Source organism: Numida meleagris, chromosome 1, assembly GCF_002078875.1.
Source record: "Numida meleagris isolate 19003 breed g44 Domestic line chromosome 1, NumMel1.0, whole genome shotgun sequence".
Lineage (NCBI taxonomy): Eukaryota > Metazoa > Chordata > Aves > Galliformes > Numididae > Numida > Numida meleagris.
In genome coordinates this window covers 109,105,024-109,121,077 of record NC_034409.1, presented here as the reverse complement: position 1 = coordinate 109,121,077, position 16,054 = coordinate 109,105,024, and the positions used below count along the sequence as shown (strand labels likewise).

The 16,054-nt window shown below is 42.6% G+C and overlaps 1 protein-coding gene across 3 annotated transcripts in view; it reads right to left on the bottom strand.

Moving 5' to 3' along the window:
- EFHC2 (EF-hand domain containing 2) overlaps positions 1-15,653 on the bottom strand; it is a 61,186-nt gene extending 45,533 nt beyond the window's left edge. For 2 of the 3 annotated variants that reach the window (XM_021407291.1, XM_021407310.1), the window contains exons 1-3: positions 15,518-15,653; positions 7,114-7,302; positions 3,315-3,465 (exon numbers count right to left, since the gene is read on the bottom strand). In XM_021407291.1, the coding sequence (XP_021262966.1) occupies positions 3,315-3,465; positions 7,114-7,302; positions 15,518-15,559 (382 nt within the window). In that variant the 5' untranslated portion in view covers positions 15,560-15,653. Of the gene's footprint in view, positions 1-3,314; positions 3,466-7,113; positions 7,303-15,352; positions 15,497-15,517 lie in introns of those variants that run through there. The other variant, XM_021407300.1, reaches the window with a different exon arrangement.

Sequence of the window (16,054 nt, the reverse complement as noted above, 5' to 3'; positions counted from 1 at the left end):
CAGACCATCAAGCTCTTATTTGTGGGATACGGCACAACCACTGGTAATCCAGTGGCCTCAAGGCACTAACCAGCCAAGCAAAGATCTACCTTTGATCTATCCAACCATCAGCCTTTGATCTATACCACCACTGCAATACCTATTCTTCAAGAGGACTCCTAAGAACAGCTGTCTGTTACATCTCTTCCACCTGGGTATGCATGCAAATCGGGGTCTCCGCTACCTTCTGCGTTTTAAGGATTAATTCAAGAATTCAGCTATTCAGCACCTTCTCCACCACCGCTTATTTCTTTTCCACCTTTACACACCCCCTTCCCTGCTATTGCAGCTCTACAACTGTCCACACAGACTAAGCCTATGCTGTTCTTTAAATTCCCACATGTTTTTCCATCATCCACATCCCCACATCTGTGCTCTTTTGTTCAGTACAACTTGCCCTTATTTCAACAAGCCAAACTCTCCTACACTTGAACTCTCCCCTACAGAATCCAGGTGTTTTAATTAACTGAACTACTCAATTTTAGCAGAGGTACAGAGAACAGCATTACAGTTAAGACACTGAACTTCAGCTCAGTTTCTCTTCCTGTTGCAACTTCTCTTATATGATCACGGGCAAGAATTTCATTTCTTTGTGCTTCCATCTAACAGCTTCACAACACAGACAGTTATGCTTCTGTTCCTTTCAGTCTTACAATATTTTCAGTCAGAACAGGCAACATGAACAATGTAAGAGATAAAAGAGGCAATGGATTGATTTTTAATTGAAAATTGAGCTAAAGTAATGGCTTAATCAGATTATATATATACACACGTATAAAGCACTTTATGGTTTATGCATTTTATGTACATATTCTTATATAAATAAGCAGTTTAAGACTGCTTTTAGATGTATTCAAGAACAAATTTGTCTTCAAGACAACAGTTTTGTAGCTTTTATTCATTTATAGAGCATGAAGTCATTGCCCAAGAGCATAGGAGTAAGAATTCTCTGACAAGCAATCTTTTTTTTCCTCCTCTACGTAAGAGGAATCTTTAGCTTAAAGAAGAATCTTTATGTAAATGCTTATGATAAAGTATAGGCTCAAGAACATCTCATTAGCTGTAAAGCCTAAACACACACCAAATGGTTTGGGGATCTTTCAATCTACAGTATCTCTTCCTTTCTCAACACAATCAATAAACTGAGATACCATACCAACCTAGGCACCATCAGCAAATAAATGAAGTGCTCTTTTAAGATCCTGGAACACTTCTTTTTAATCCACCTAATTTAGTGTTTTCTACATACTCATTTATCTCCTATTGAGAAGTACTCTTACAAAGTTGTAGAGGCCCTCAAAACATCCTGAGACTGAGAAAATCCTTGTTCCTCACTAATACCACACAGTTAATTTTAGATCTTGTACCAAAGTTAACTTCAACAACCATTAACACAAGATCCAACCAAGGAAATAGAAGGAAACCATAGACTTCCTGTCACCTCAGGAATATCACTTGACTGCCAGGAACATCAGGCATAAAGAGGCAGTCAGCATATCTCACACTGCAATAACAATGACTCATTCTTAAAGCTAGATACAAAGCAGTCAGCTTTGAATTTGCTTTCTGTAATGCTGTAGTGCTATAATATGATGGAAAGTACAGCAATAATAGCAGGGTGGCAAAATCCTAGGCTACAGCAAACGAGAACAAGCCCCAGGGCAGCAGCCATAGACACAGAAACAAAAGAAGGAAATCTACCTACCTTTAGAAGGCCCCAGCTAGGCAGGGGATTTCCAACAAGATACCCTCACCTCCACTGCCAACCCTTAACTGAGATCTGGGAAGGGGTGGATCCTGGCTCCATCCCTTCCAGTCACTCAGGTGCATTGCATGCACCTGAGCTCCCCTGGGTTGGCCCTGCCTTCCCACCAGCTGCTCATCACTGGTTCAGGCCATGAATTAGTATTTCCACTGCACTTTCCTGCTTTAACAAACCTAGCTTCTACCTTCCCTCTCAAAGACATCACCTCTGCTTCTTAGTTTAACTGTACTTCCTTTGTTGATAGTCATTTGTTCCAAGCCACATAATCTAGACACATCTGCTCCCACTCCTGTGACACACAAGTCAAGGAATACCTTCACCTGAGAATGTTTCCAGCCTCACACAGATAGCTGCGGGAGGGAGAGTGTCTTGTAAATTCCCAGCTGAAAAGATCCTATATGCTTTTCTTCAGGTCACAGAAAAGCAATTGCTCTGGTAGGAGTAGAACAAGGTTCCTCTGAATTCAAAATCAGTTCCTGCTGAGCAGCCAGCAAAATTTCTGGCAAGAACTACTCAACACAGGGAAAGCAGGGTTTGAAGTACTATTCTAAGATAAGATTCCCAGGCAATTTTATCCCAGGTGTAACAGAGATGAAGTGCTTAACACTTTAAATACTATCCTATGCTGTAGACAAATAAATTGATAGCATCTCATCATCTTGGAAAAGAATATCACAGTTAGTTAATTAAAAAAAAAAAATTGCTGTGCAAAGATCCACCAGAATGTACAAAATATCTTTTGGGACTGGGAGGTGCAGTCATCCCAAGAGACTCATCCCAAGACATCCTGCTTATCTGGACTACATCTCTTGCAAATTTATTTTTTAATTTTGGCAGTGACCTATAAACATCAAGAAGCAGCTGCTGCATTCCCCTCCTGCAATAGGATGTTGACTGCCAGATCACATTTTCTTAATGTAAACCAAGTTCATTAATACTCCAGTAAATCAGCTTACTAAACCTCCCTCCACAAGTCCTCAGGCTGGCCCAAGTGTAGTGATATGGCACTGAGGAAAGGCAGCTTAGAAGTGTCAAAAAAAACTACTCAGCCAAGGGCATTTTAATCATAACCAACAGCCACAGGCACGAAAGATGCTCTCCTTCAGTAAACATAAAGATATCTGCAGCTTCTAATAAACAATAAGAGAGCTCCAGCTAGAGAATTCATTATCATAGGAAGGAACCAGGACCAGGAATGGAAATCTAGAACACAAATTGCTTTTCCAGAAGTGACACAAAACCAAAAAAAGACCATCACATTAAAAAAAAAAGTATGCGTGTATATATGAATGGATTCTGCCTTACTAAACATACACCTTCAAAATCTAAGGCAATAAAAAGTCCACATTGTGATCCATAATAAGAAATTACAGCTATTCACTCACTGCCCATTTTAAGTATTAAGAATTCATGTCATGTATCCCTTAAAAGGGACCAAGACTTTGCTGAAAGTATTCACTCTGTCAGCAAAAAAAAAAAAAAAAAAAGAGCACTATTAAAAAATACATACCTTGATTTATGCCACTATTTTTCACTCGGGGTTCAAGCACTTGAATTGTATCATCTTCAAGGTAGAAGTATATTTTACAACGTCTTATTCTATATAGCTCTTGATTTTTATCAGGCACTTCTTCCTCAAAATAGGCATCAAAAGACAATACCTATTAAAAACAATAAATACATATAAAGCAGCAAAGTCTTCAATGCTTTTGCAAAATGCATCAATAAAATAAACTTGTGCACGTTATAAGCTAATTAAATGTATGGATTTCAGGAGGTAGATTTATTTCTCAAAAATGTAAGAATGGAAATCCACATTAAATCACACAAATTTAATATTCTTTGGTTGGCATTTTTATTATCACAACATCCAAGCAGAAATGGAACTCTACAGTAAAGAAGTAAATCAAATATAAAACTATCAGCAGGCTGCTTGAAAATTCTTCCAAACAAAGCATTTTTGACGGCACAATGAGCTACCTAAGCCGTGAAGAAACTTTTAGACTTCTATTCAATGAATTCCTGGAAAATAATGACAGTAATGGCTTTACCATTGAGGTAAGTGGAAAGGGGAGTCCTTTTTAAGCAGGTCTTGCAAGCTCTCTAATGAGTGGTATGGAAGACTATGAGATTATATTTTTTCAGGATCACTTAGAGCTGTGCAGTACTATCATTTCAAAACTTACCTGGTTCTGCAATTCAGCAAGAAGGAAGATCTCAGAGAGCTTATCTACTGGCCTTTGTGGTCTCTTGTGAGAGCAATAATGCAAGAAAAAACCTTCACAGGTGAAGTATTCAGTGGTTTAGTACAGTGGTCTTAGTGTCAGGAGATCCCAGATCAAACTTTGCAAACCAGTTTTGTACTTCTTGGTATCATACAGGTTCTTTAATCACCAAGACCACGTTAAAGGGAATGTGCAAGAAACTTACATTTTGTAGTGTATTATCTACCAGGATACTTGCTGTGGTAAGAATCTGCAAGATTGCTTCACTGAAGCAATCTTGATCTAGTGCAATCTAGATTTCCACCAGCACCTCCAACCAAACATTTGGATCAGATTAGTGCTAATTCATACTTCGTTTTTGTAATGGTAATAAACTTTATTCTTGATTCATTAGATAAAATGACACAGCGGAAAAACAAGAACTTCGTTGTTCCCTGTCTCAATGAGCATCTGGCAGACCTGGGCTTAAAAATGTTTGAAATCTATAGAGCTATCCAAGATCACTATATGTTAGAGAAAAGATTGGTCCGTATTTCTTGAGTATGTGTTTTTGAGAATCTCAAAGAACTTCCCGGAATACCGATGGCAGAGATTTTGAAATACTCTAACAGAAAAGTACAATCTTATTCTACACAGGGAGACGGAGCTAGTGACTTGCTCAAGCACATACAAGCATAGCCACTCTGTGTCCCTGTCAGATCTCTCAGTAGGCCACTCTCTCTTCTCTCAGATAGGGCACCTGCAAACCTCCCACCAAATTTCAATATGCATCAAACAATAGGATATACCTGTGTTTGGCATCAGCTCCTGTGCAGTGTGCACAATGTACAATATTGTTCAACTGTACTATCTGATTATTAACTGTTTTTAATTCTGTCAGTGGTCACTTCTGAGAACAGCTTTCTCATGAGACACCAGCCAGGTGAAAGAGTCTATTTGTATAGATTTTCAAACAGAGTGGAGTCCCAAATAGTCTGTAATTATTCCTTTCACTAAGCATACACTTAATGTCCTGGTTAAGTTCATCAGATGACTTTGTGGAAACTCTTCTGCAACTTTATTCTCTTTACACCTTTCTTTATGAGCATGCTAGTGTACAACTGAAACATATTTAGCAGCCAACTGCAGTTGTGCAGATTGAAACAGATAATTCAGGAAGGGTGAAAAGGGAGTAACATAAACAATGATGACTTATTTTACCTTTTCAAGCAAACTTACTTTTAGAAATAGTCAAAATTCAACATCTCCTAACTTGTGTGTCATCTGTAGTACATTGCTGTGTAGAGTAGCCACTTTTTTAAAAATTAGAATTTGGGTGTGAAAATTGAAAGTAACAAATATTGAATGAACTCTGTGGCATACTGTAAAGTTGGCACAAAGTTTCCCTAGCACCTGTGGTAGTCAAATTATAAATATCTTTTCAAGCCCAGGAAGCCTTGTGTGTGTATTTAATCACAGAAGAAATTAAATTTACAGCTGCTTCCTACTAGGAATATGAAGTTGCAGAAACTATTTCTTAACCTACTTAATATGAAGTATTATGCCTCTCCTTCCTCCAACAAACTGGTACTACTGAAAGCTAGAAAGAAAAATGGTAAGAAAGCAGAGTACATTTAAAAACATAAACACCTGTTGATTTTTCATGGAGCTGCATCACGAACTGCAGCACTGGCAGGCAAAGTGGCATTTCAGGCTCTTACCTGAGGAGGTTAAATTAGTTGGGTAGTACTCTTTAACTGCCTGTAATTAACAAAAAGACATGAGCCCTCCAGAGGCTGGTTCCAAACCCATGAACTCCTGTCCCGCATTGATTGCCCTCTGCAGGAATACACTGATGAGACAAGGAGAGTAGCCAGCTAACTCACTTCACCAGCCAAGTTTGGATTGTCAGTAGCAGGTCCCCTTGCCTTCCACCTAACTCATTTATTTCATAAACTTGGGTCCAAATCCTGCAAACAAGTATGTCCCAAGAAGCCGATGCACACTTTCATATTGAAAAAGGGGTGCAGACAGAGCATGTGCAGGACGGGCCAAGGCCTTAACACTTAGGCACATTATACCAATTCAATTTGAGCACATTGGTGAAAAGCAGGTGAGCAGTACTAGGCACTTTGGAGACAATGTGTATCTATTCAAGCTTTACGTTTTCTTGCAGTATTTCTGGTCTGCCAAGGAGACAAATAGACAATTATACTGAAATTATCTGCATGACTTCTACTTTAAAACAAAAATTATGATTAGCCATTCTTCTCAGTATTTAAATATCCTAATAATTTTGTCATGCAACATTTCTGCAATTTGCTGAATGATTTCTTTTTCTGGATCATTTTCATTCTCTGATTATAGGCTTACTGCTTTAGAAATAAACCATCACCAAGTAGCATTTAATGCAAATTTTGAAAAGGAAAGTAATGGCAGCATGCTACAAAATACGTATCATCCTAGATAACAGCTATTTGATAACTCTCTAGCTTTAAAGATGTTGCTACACTCCTACTATATATATATATATATATATAAATTTTAAATTCCAGCATCTGTAAGAGACGCTATCTATTTCCCCACATGTGAACAAAGTCAACAGGACTTTGAGCAAGCAAATAAGACTAGATAAGGGAATTCTATCCCTGCAGCACTGCACTGTGGTTAGTGGTCATGCAGATTTTCTCCTGGACTGAGGCCTCCCTTACATTCCTTTAACTACACATTTCCTTGTTTGGCCATTTGAAAAACAAAGAAAATAGCAAAGAAGTACATTCATTCTGAATATATTGCCAATCAATTACTTGCTGCCACTATTTAAAATAGACATAAGCTAACTACTCCCTTATTTTTCTTACGTCCTGTAGGAGATGTATCTGAATTCAGAAATATTTGTGTATGTTGCTGTACAACATATGTTTACCTTAATTATACAATATACCAGTATTATGGAAAAATAGAAGTTACCACCCTTTTTGTTTATCCAGGAACATTTTTTCCATGCAAAAACTAATCTTCTCAAGTATTTGAATAACTGAATTTCACCTCTGTCACATTGTATCTATTCATAAAAAAAACATGCAGATACCATTTTCTACATACCTGTTTGTCAAATGCTATCCAGCCAGGAGCACCGCAATCCACCTCTGCGGGAAACACACTGAATTTAGGTTTCAGCTTCTGTCCAGGTAATGGTTCACCTCCAATTCCAGGTTTATCTTCTGCAAGCAGCATAGCAACATTATTGCAGAAACCCCAGTGCTGTGATTTGTGGAACTTTTCTTTCCCTAACTGTCAAAGGTTTGGAAGAAAAGAGAGAAAATGATATTTTACCGTATGGTTTTAAATTCATAAGAGTCATCTAGCTAGGCAAGGGGGATAAATCACATAGAAGTTTTTCTATAAGTACTTTTAATACTGTCTGAAAACCTGTAACAACTTGAGTGCTGCACGTGAAGTGACGTTATTTCAGTAGTCAATTTTCTGTCTTATGGATCAAAATGGAAAGGCATTCCAGTAACATACCCAGCCTGAGAAATAGGATGATACCAGCTGTTGTGCCCCCTTTTCTTCCCTGCAATAAGGACTATGGAAGAAGGAAGCAAGTCAGCCATGAGAACACTGCAAAAGATAAAGGGGGAGAAGCTTCTTCTATAGATCTCCAGAGGTCAAATGGAAACAGTTCAGGAGTACCCAGTAAACAGCCTGCTGTCATAACCTATGTCAAAGACCTTATTTACATTTGCATTGCAGAGTGTAAAACAACTAATCCCGAATACACTTCAATTTTGGGAATCTGGAGCTGAATCAAAAGACGGAAAATTCATTCCACCTGGGCTTATTTCAAAAGACAGCCTTTGTAGCAATTTTTTTTTACATTATTACTGTTTTTCAGGCAGCTACAGATGGAGTGCTTAAAAACAACCAACTGCAAAGAAAGCCATCCTGCCTGCTCACATTTCATGACTAGTACCAGAGCCAGTCTTGAATTGACGCAGAAAAGACTCCAGAGAGCCTGTCCATGGGAACACCCCTTCCACTGGGCGACCTGCTCTACCGGCCTGCTCCCTCACACAGAGGCAGCTACCCCACAAAGATCAGACAAACAGGAAGAGCCAACACTGGAGACAGCACCATGAACCCTTCCTCCCTTGAGCAGCAATACTGACCCATTAGCACCTCTTGCTCTGCTCCCTTGCTCACTCCCTCAAATCCTTGAAACACTTTGGAACGGTTGAGAAGTTGTGCCCCCAACCCTCAGCCTGGGGCTGGGGGACCATGAGGAAAGCTGAGGCAGAAGGTGGAAGAACTGATGCTAGGGAAGAGCACAGAAGTACCTGGGTAATGGAAAGGCTGGACGGCATAATTCTCTGAGCAGCACTGGAGCAGATATGTCAGTAATGTAGCAGAGGGAAGGAACTGCCTCTCCTACTGCATTTGGAAGGTTCGGGTTGGATGTTAGCAACAATTTATTCTCCAAAAAGAGCGGTGAGGCAGTGGCACAGGCTGCCCAGGGAGGTGGGGGGAGTCACCGTCCCTGGAGGTGTTCAAGAGCCGTGTGGATGTGGCACTGAGGGACATGGGCAGTGGGCACGGTGGGGATGGGCTGATGGTTGGACTAGGTGACATTAGTGGTCTTTTCCAACCTAAATGATTCTTTGAAGACTGAACAACGTTAATTAGAGCACACACATTTAAACCAATATTCCCAAAAAAGGTATAGACAACACTGCATTGCCATCATGAATAAAAATTGGCCAAGAGAAATGTTGTTGTTCATCATAGCAACATTCGAGTCCTCCAGAATAATATAATACACATTCAATATTCTGGGAAGAGTGAAAGCAGTGGAGCAGCAAAATCTGAAAAGGGCTGACTAGTTATTTTATTCTGCCAATATGAAATTGAGTGAGGAATCTGAAAGGCAGCTAACCTTTGGCTCATAACTTTCACCGCTCATATATACAAACTACTGCACACCGAAGGTGAAAATCTCGACGGCGCTCTAAGCCCAATGACACAGGAAGGAGAGCTGCCCCTGAACAAACAGCTCAATCCCTACCTTAGTTTAGATTTTGCTTATAATGCAAGGGCAGTGGTATGCAAAAGAATACATTACTTATTATTTTTACAACTGATTGTTTTTAATGCCATAAAAATCAATGGCCGTGCCCTGCTTAGGTGGACAAAGGCTGGGCTAAGCAGCACCCTTCAAAACAGACACTGCAAGGTGAGACGGGGCTCCCATACTGAGGGCAGGAATGAACGTGAGGATGGATATGTTTCCCCGAAGGAAGTATCTAAAGGGCAAGAAATATTTTGAATAAAGGTGAGTAGAAAGGGCACGTGGCATGTAGCATAGGATAAAGAATATACAAAGAGGACAAAAATATCTCCTGGACCATGCAATCATTATAATTCAAGAACAAGGGCTAAGGACTAAAAGATAAAATCGATACAAGGAAATATTTGTTGCGTAACGAAGTTAGCTCATGGGCCTCCCCACCATGCAGCATTGCTCAAGCCAAGAATTTAACAAGATTAAAAGAAGGGCTGCAGGAAAGATGCCCAAAATAAAATATTTAATATCAGCACCTTTTTTTTTTTTTTTTTTTTTTGAGCCGTGATATTAAATTTCACGCTTCTGTGCACAGTGCAAGCACTGACACATAGGCAATAAGAGGAGACCTTCCCATGGTCATCCCACCCTTCCCTGAAGCCCCCAGCACAGTCTCTGCAGGTGAGGACGATGGCCAAGGGGAACTGGCTGGGTCTGGCACTTGCTCCCCAACAGATTTCCAGTTGGGCTGGTTTTCTCCCTCTTCTTTGGACACTAGCAAGCTGCCCTTTCTTGTACTGTTCCCTTTTATATTGTTACTTTTGTTCCCTGGTAAGCTGATAAAGAGCCGGGAAGAAGACAGAATGGGAGGGAGATTTCTGCATTTATTAGGTCTAATGTGGGATAGCTAGAGTCAAGCTGAGTTTTAAAAAGGAAATTTGTGGGCAAAAACATCTGATTTACACCATAGGCTCCCTACACCAGCAGACCCATTTTGGCACAGCAAGTACTTATTCTCTGCCTATTACCAAAGCATGAGTTAGGGAGAAAAGTGCTGTTATTAAAGCACAGTAAGGGTGGCGGCTATCCTGAGCAAAGGAAAGTCACAGAATCATAGAATGGCCTGGGTTGAAAAGGACCTCAATGATCATCGAGTCTCAACCCCCCTGCTGAGTGCAGGGTCGCCAACCACTAGACCAGGCTGCCCAGAGCCACATCCAGCCTGGCCTTGAATGCCTCCAGGGACGGGGCATTCACAACCTCCCTGGGCAACCTGTTCCAGTGCGTCACCACCCTCTCAGCAGAAAACTTCCTCCTAAAGTCCTTCATGTCCTCAGAGCTTCTTCGAGAAGCATTTTCTGTCCCTCCATTACTGGGCTTTGGTGAGTTACAGCATGAGAAATTGTTTGTTAAAGAAATCCACGTTTGCTCCTGCTGGAAATTTTCTTAGGGCTGAAATCACACCAGAGTTCAAAATTTGATTTGAAAAAATAGGTGGTCCAACAGCTGTAATTCTATTAAGAATCTTTTGTGGAATTCCTGTAACTTTTTAGGGCTTGACAGAAAGATCATTTTAGATCAATACTCACAGAACTACTTCTAAGCTCCTTCTCTGTGAAGATCACCTAAGCTTCCTCTAAAAACCTGAACAGGTTATTTCTTTTTAAGCAAAAGAGTAATTATAATGGAAGATTGCAAAAGAGAAAAATGACATTTGAGAAACTTCAGCTAATGAACCCAGACAGCATCCAGCCAAAAACAGTGACAGAACATCACATTACATCCACAGCAGTATTAAGTGACTTCTGGAAGAAATCTGTGACAGTGCATGGAAAGAGCTTTACTGTGTCAGCTGTGCTAATGCTGGCTGTAGATCTGCTGAACAAAGCTGCCCATTTTCTGTGCGGTGAGCCTGAAATAAATATTGGGGATACATTCAGTCACGATGAATGTGAAGGTCAGGATTCTCTGCAGCTTTTGGCTTTGTGAACTCACCCACTGCAGTCCTTGGGGAGCACTGCCTTGTGCTCTCAGCATCGTGCTCTTAAATGCTCTGGTACAGTGTCACATCAGGAAGCTGCATGTTTCAGCTGAACCAAACATAAGTGGAAATTTGTCACCACAGCCACTGTCCCAGGGGCCATGTCGTGTTAACCAAGTGCCACGGGGAGTTAGGGCAAAAGCCACTGGAAGCACTGCACTACTCTTCCCCGTGCTCATTCTTAATTGCAGCTGTACTGTGTAGTCCTGGCTCAAAACCTGTACCAGGACAAATGGGGACATTCCTGAACAACTCTGGACTGCTGGTACGGTGTCCTAGTTGTTTCAGCAAAAGAACGGAAACAGATGTAAATGCTGCATGCTATGACAGCAAAATCCATGCAGCCTCCTGCCCTCTTGAAAGCACAGGTCACCAGCAGACAGAAATGAGACAAATAGCACAAGTTCTCACAACATTTACAAGTAGCATCTCTCACAAAGCGAGCACTCATTTCCTAGTGAAAAACCACATTTCAGCCACATGTATTATCCCCATCCGGCTGCAGAGGTTTCAGTATGTCTAGTGATGAGTGGTGTTGCATAATGAGGATTACCCTAAGACATTGTTCCCAGCAGCAGTGGTGCCCCTCTAACATGTCCCAGAAGGAGATGCACCATCAGCAACCTGGAGCAGAATGACAAGCTTGCTCTTACTGCCAAAGCTGGGACAACCTAACAGGAGACAACAAACCAATATAAAGGAAGGAATCGAAAATGCAGCCCTGATGGAAGCTACAGAAATATTTGGGCTGTGGGCTGTGAGCAGACAGATCTGGGGAGTGAGGCTGAGGGGGAGGAAACAGTGGAAGGGGCTCAGGAAAGAAGGACGGAGCCTGGAGCAGGGGAAGGCACAGCAGGCAGGATTACTTTATAAAGAGGTTGGAAAGCACTCTGTCAAGGAAAACAAATGTCCTGTTTCAGCACCAATGATTACAGAGCAGCAGAAAATAGTTAAACCAGGAAAAACCCAGAGATGGCAATGGCAGCACAGCTGAGGGTAATTCCAAGCTACTCCAATAAACAAGGAATGGGGAATTTGCTCCATGCCAGTAGAGTTTGCAGCAGAAATGGATACTCTCAAGCACGTACTTTTATCCCCTGAGATCTATAAAGTCATTGTCTGAGTCTCTGAGAAATTGGAATTGGAAAGAATTCTCTCTCTGAGGGGGATTCCAAACCTCAGGCACACAAATGCACTGGTCAGAGAGAACACACTTAATCCAACCCATAGCAATATACAGTCCTCTCCATCAGCTGCTGATATAAGGCAAGAACAGCAGCCTGCAACCAGAAGGTGCCTTTCACAGCAGGAGGTGGATCAGTAACACTAGTAGAGAAAGTCACAGTACTACTGCACTGCCACCAGTGCCATTCCTGCCACAGCCCAGACTCCAAGCACACTCGCACTTCCTCCTGCAGTAACAGTGCAAAGCTATTACACACAATGTTTCCACCACATGTAGCATTAAACGTGGTTAATGAGGCACGTGATTTTTTTGTCTTGGTGCACATATAACTTGCATTGGCAAAGCTGAAGACCACTTTATTGCACAATTTCAGTAACAGTTGGGCTCTGCAGGTAGAAGACACAGCACTGTTTGGTCTCCCTTTGGCTCTTATATGTTGGCTTTGGTGACAGGAACAAAGCTCCTACATATTTACAAAAATAAATGACCACATTCCTTAATTCAACAGGGTGATGCACCGCAGGCAATCCCTTCGCCCTGCCAGGCAGGGTAGGGCCTTTCCCCAGTGCTGTCAGGGCAGAGGGATCCAGCCCTGATATGCGTGGTACCTTCAGCCCCCTTCTTCATTTAGAGCTGAGGAAATGCTGCGTTATGTTACCATAGGAACCACTCCAGCTATTTTGAAAGTGTCTATCACCTCGGTGTATTACCCTCGACTCTAATTAGCTGCAATGCCCGAGCAGTTAGGTTTTGTCTCAGTTAAACAGAACCACAGTGGCAGCATTGCTCTGGGGCATGAATTGGAAAGAGGCACCAGTCGGTTACAGTTAAGGGGAAAAACAAAAAATAGACATCACACAAGGGCTGCTGCCTTTTTGCAGCACCAGGCCTTGCAGTTTGTGGTCTTCAGCAGCAAAGGGAAGATGCGCACAGCTTGAGATGAAGCTTTTCTGCTCGCAGGCTGGAGAGGAAGCAAACATTCTTGGTAGAGCTGTCAGAGAGTAATAATCATAGCAGAGCTGTACTGCAAGAGCCAGTGACCCTTAGACACAAAGATGCAAGCACCGTGAAAGGGTTTCTTAATTCCCGTTTGCCAGCGGCAATCCCTGCTGCCCTGGAGTTATCAGTGTTCCTAACCACCTTAAAGCCCTGGTTTTCTGCAGGAGCTCAGCCTCCTCATTAAATACATCCAAATGGATATGTGTACCTTTTCCACCTTTTGTGGGCCTCTACATGCAGCAGGTAGCATTAAGGATGGAGAACAGAGGATTGCAGCAGTAGCTTGAACAGTGATAAGAACAAGAGCGGAATTAATACCCATACTTATAAATGAAGGACTGACAGGAACAGCAGTTCCCTATCCCCTGCTCATCTCTCTTCAAGAAATGCTTTGCTGCTACTGTTTCTGCGTGATAAGAAACAGTGATGGCAGTGGTCACAGTACTGGCATGAAAATATTTGTTTCCTTATCGAGGTATCTATAGCAGTCATTTTTTTCTTTTCCCTTTAAATGTGTTCTTCTTGGCCTCTCATTTGTGGAAGTGTATGAAAAAAAAATTAAATTGAATAGCCAACAGCTATGAAGAGATCAAATGCTTTTCAAGTAGCCAGTTATCATTATTAATCCCACTAAGGGCTGTACAAAAGGTGCAATTAGGAGTTCTCACAACAGTGTAACTATGGCATCCCAACACTGTCTTGGGGTGATTTTAACTTGGTTTTCTCATCTTTTGTTCTCATTACACATATACGTACTGTAGGTGCTCAGCATGAAGTGTTCAATGTTTTCTGTATGTTAACTCTTCTCAATCATGTGTAGCCAAATACTGGGCCTTATCTCCAAAACAAAGCTTCTCCAGAGCCAGCTGCTGAAGGGCTCTAGAGACAGCTCCACCACACCCCAAAAAACAATAATCTCAATCAACAGAGTTAAAATGAAAACTACAGAACAATAAATTCCAGTATAACACTCAGTTATTCTATCTCCATCTAGCAGATAGGAATGGTACACATCTATTTCACTGTTTCTGATGTGCTCACTCAGCAGCTATCTGAAGTGGTACATAAACAACCGGCTCTTCACAATACAAACTTGAATTCGGCAAGACAGAGTGTTCACCACCAACCCTTTTCTCCTTTCCCTTCTAAAACAATGGTACCAGCCTGCTGATCATGGGGAATAAGTCACACAAAATATTCTCGCTGCTTGTAAGAGGTCCTGCAAGAGGTGATGTGTGTGCAGGCACCCACACAATGCTCACACACCAACAAGGCTGGGGAGCCCACATATTTCTACATAGTTTTATGCTCCTTATATGACTACCTAGGTAGCTACAATTGCTTCTACCTGTCCTTGCTCTTTACAGAGAAGTGGGCTCCCAGATATGCTAACAGCATGGAGCAATCTCATCTTGAAGAGGTGCTGAGGCTCATGGTATGGTTGGCATTAGTGCCTACATCTCAACAAACGATTCGGAAACTCTCATTTCCTACAGTTTCTGTGCTACCCCTCACAGGGGTGACTAGGCTTGGGAGCCAGCCAAGTGCCCAGCAGCTGGGCTGCAGAAACCAGGGCTTTGCTGGTCAATTCATAGAATCCTTAGAGTTGGAACAGACTTCTGAAGGCCATCTAGTCCAACTCCCCTGCAAGGAACAGGGACACCACAGCCAGATCAGGCTGCTCAGGGCCTGATCCAGCCTCACCTTGAAAGTCTCCAGGGATGGGGCATCAACCACATCTCTGGGCAACCTGTTCCAGTGCCTCATCACCTTCACTGTAAAAGACTTTTTCCTTATATCCAACCTAAATCTACCCTCTTTGAGCTTGCAGCCATTTCCCCTCGTTCTGTCACCACAGACCCTGCTAAAGAGTCTGTCCCCTTCTCTCCTGTAGCTCCCCTTTAGATTTGTTCACGGTGTGAATACCAGATTCCCCTCCAGATATTTTACACTTATTAAGAAAGCCCATACTGTTCTGTCTGCCTCTTGCAGGCGACATGACCAGCGTCACTCCCAAACCCTTCCTTCCTTCCCACACCACTTCACCATACTGAACTCAGCACATTATCCCGGGAAGCAGTAACGTGCACAGCTCCGCAGCGCCCTCTCCTCACCCCCGGCTGCCGGCCTTGCCGACAGCCTAAGCGCATCTTTTCCTCGCTCTGGCCCACAGGCAACGGGGTTAGAGGGAAAGGAAGGGACGTCAGTCTGTGCCACTCACGTTCCGGCCGAGGGAGAAGCCGGGCAGCAGCGGCAGGGCCATGACCGGCCACCAACCCCAGCCTAGCCCGCTGCGCTGCGGGGCCGTTGCCTGGAGACCGGCGGGTGACGTCACAGGGGGCGGAGCGAAGAACAGAGGGACGGAGTGGCGCCGAGTAGGACCGAGTGGAGCCGAGCGCAGCCGAGCGGAGCCGAGCGCAGCCGAGTGCGGCGCCCCCTAGCGGGGCTAGGGAACCCGGAGGAGTTAGCTATTAACATTTTTCATTTTGCCACGTCTTTATACAGCGCGTTTTACTTTGGGGCCCTGGATGGCATGGGACGGGAGGGGGGAGAAGGAGGGCGAGAGGAGAAGCTTTTACATCTTTTTGTTGGTTTTTGCATTGCAATCCACCGGGAGGGTGGAACTGGGTCAGTGGGTTTGGGCGTTCTAGTTTCCCAGCGCACATTATGCGCCTGCATTTGCATGTGGTGTGGAAGGGTAACCCTTTACATGTGTTTTAATTGAAAATGAAAGGAACCGTCGTTTTAATCACATTCG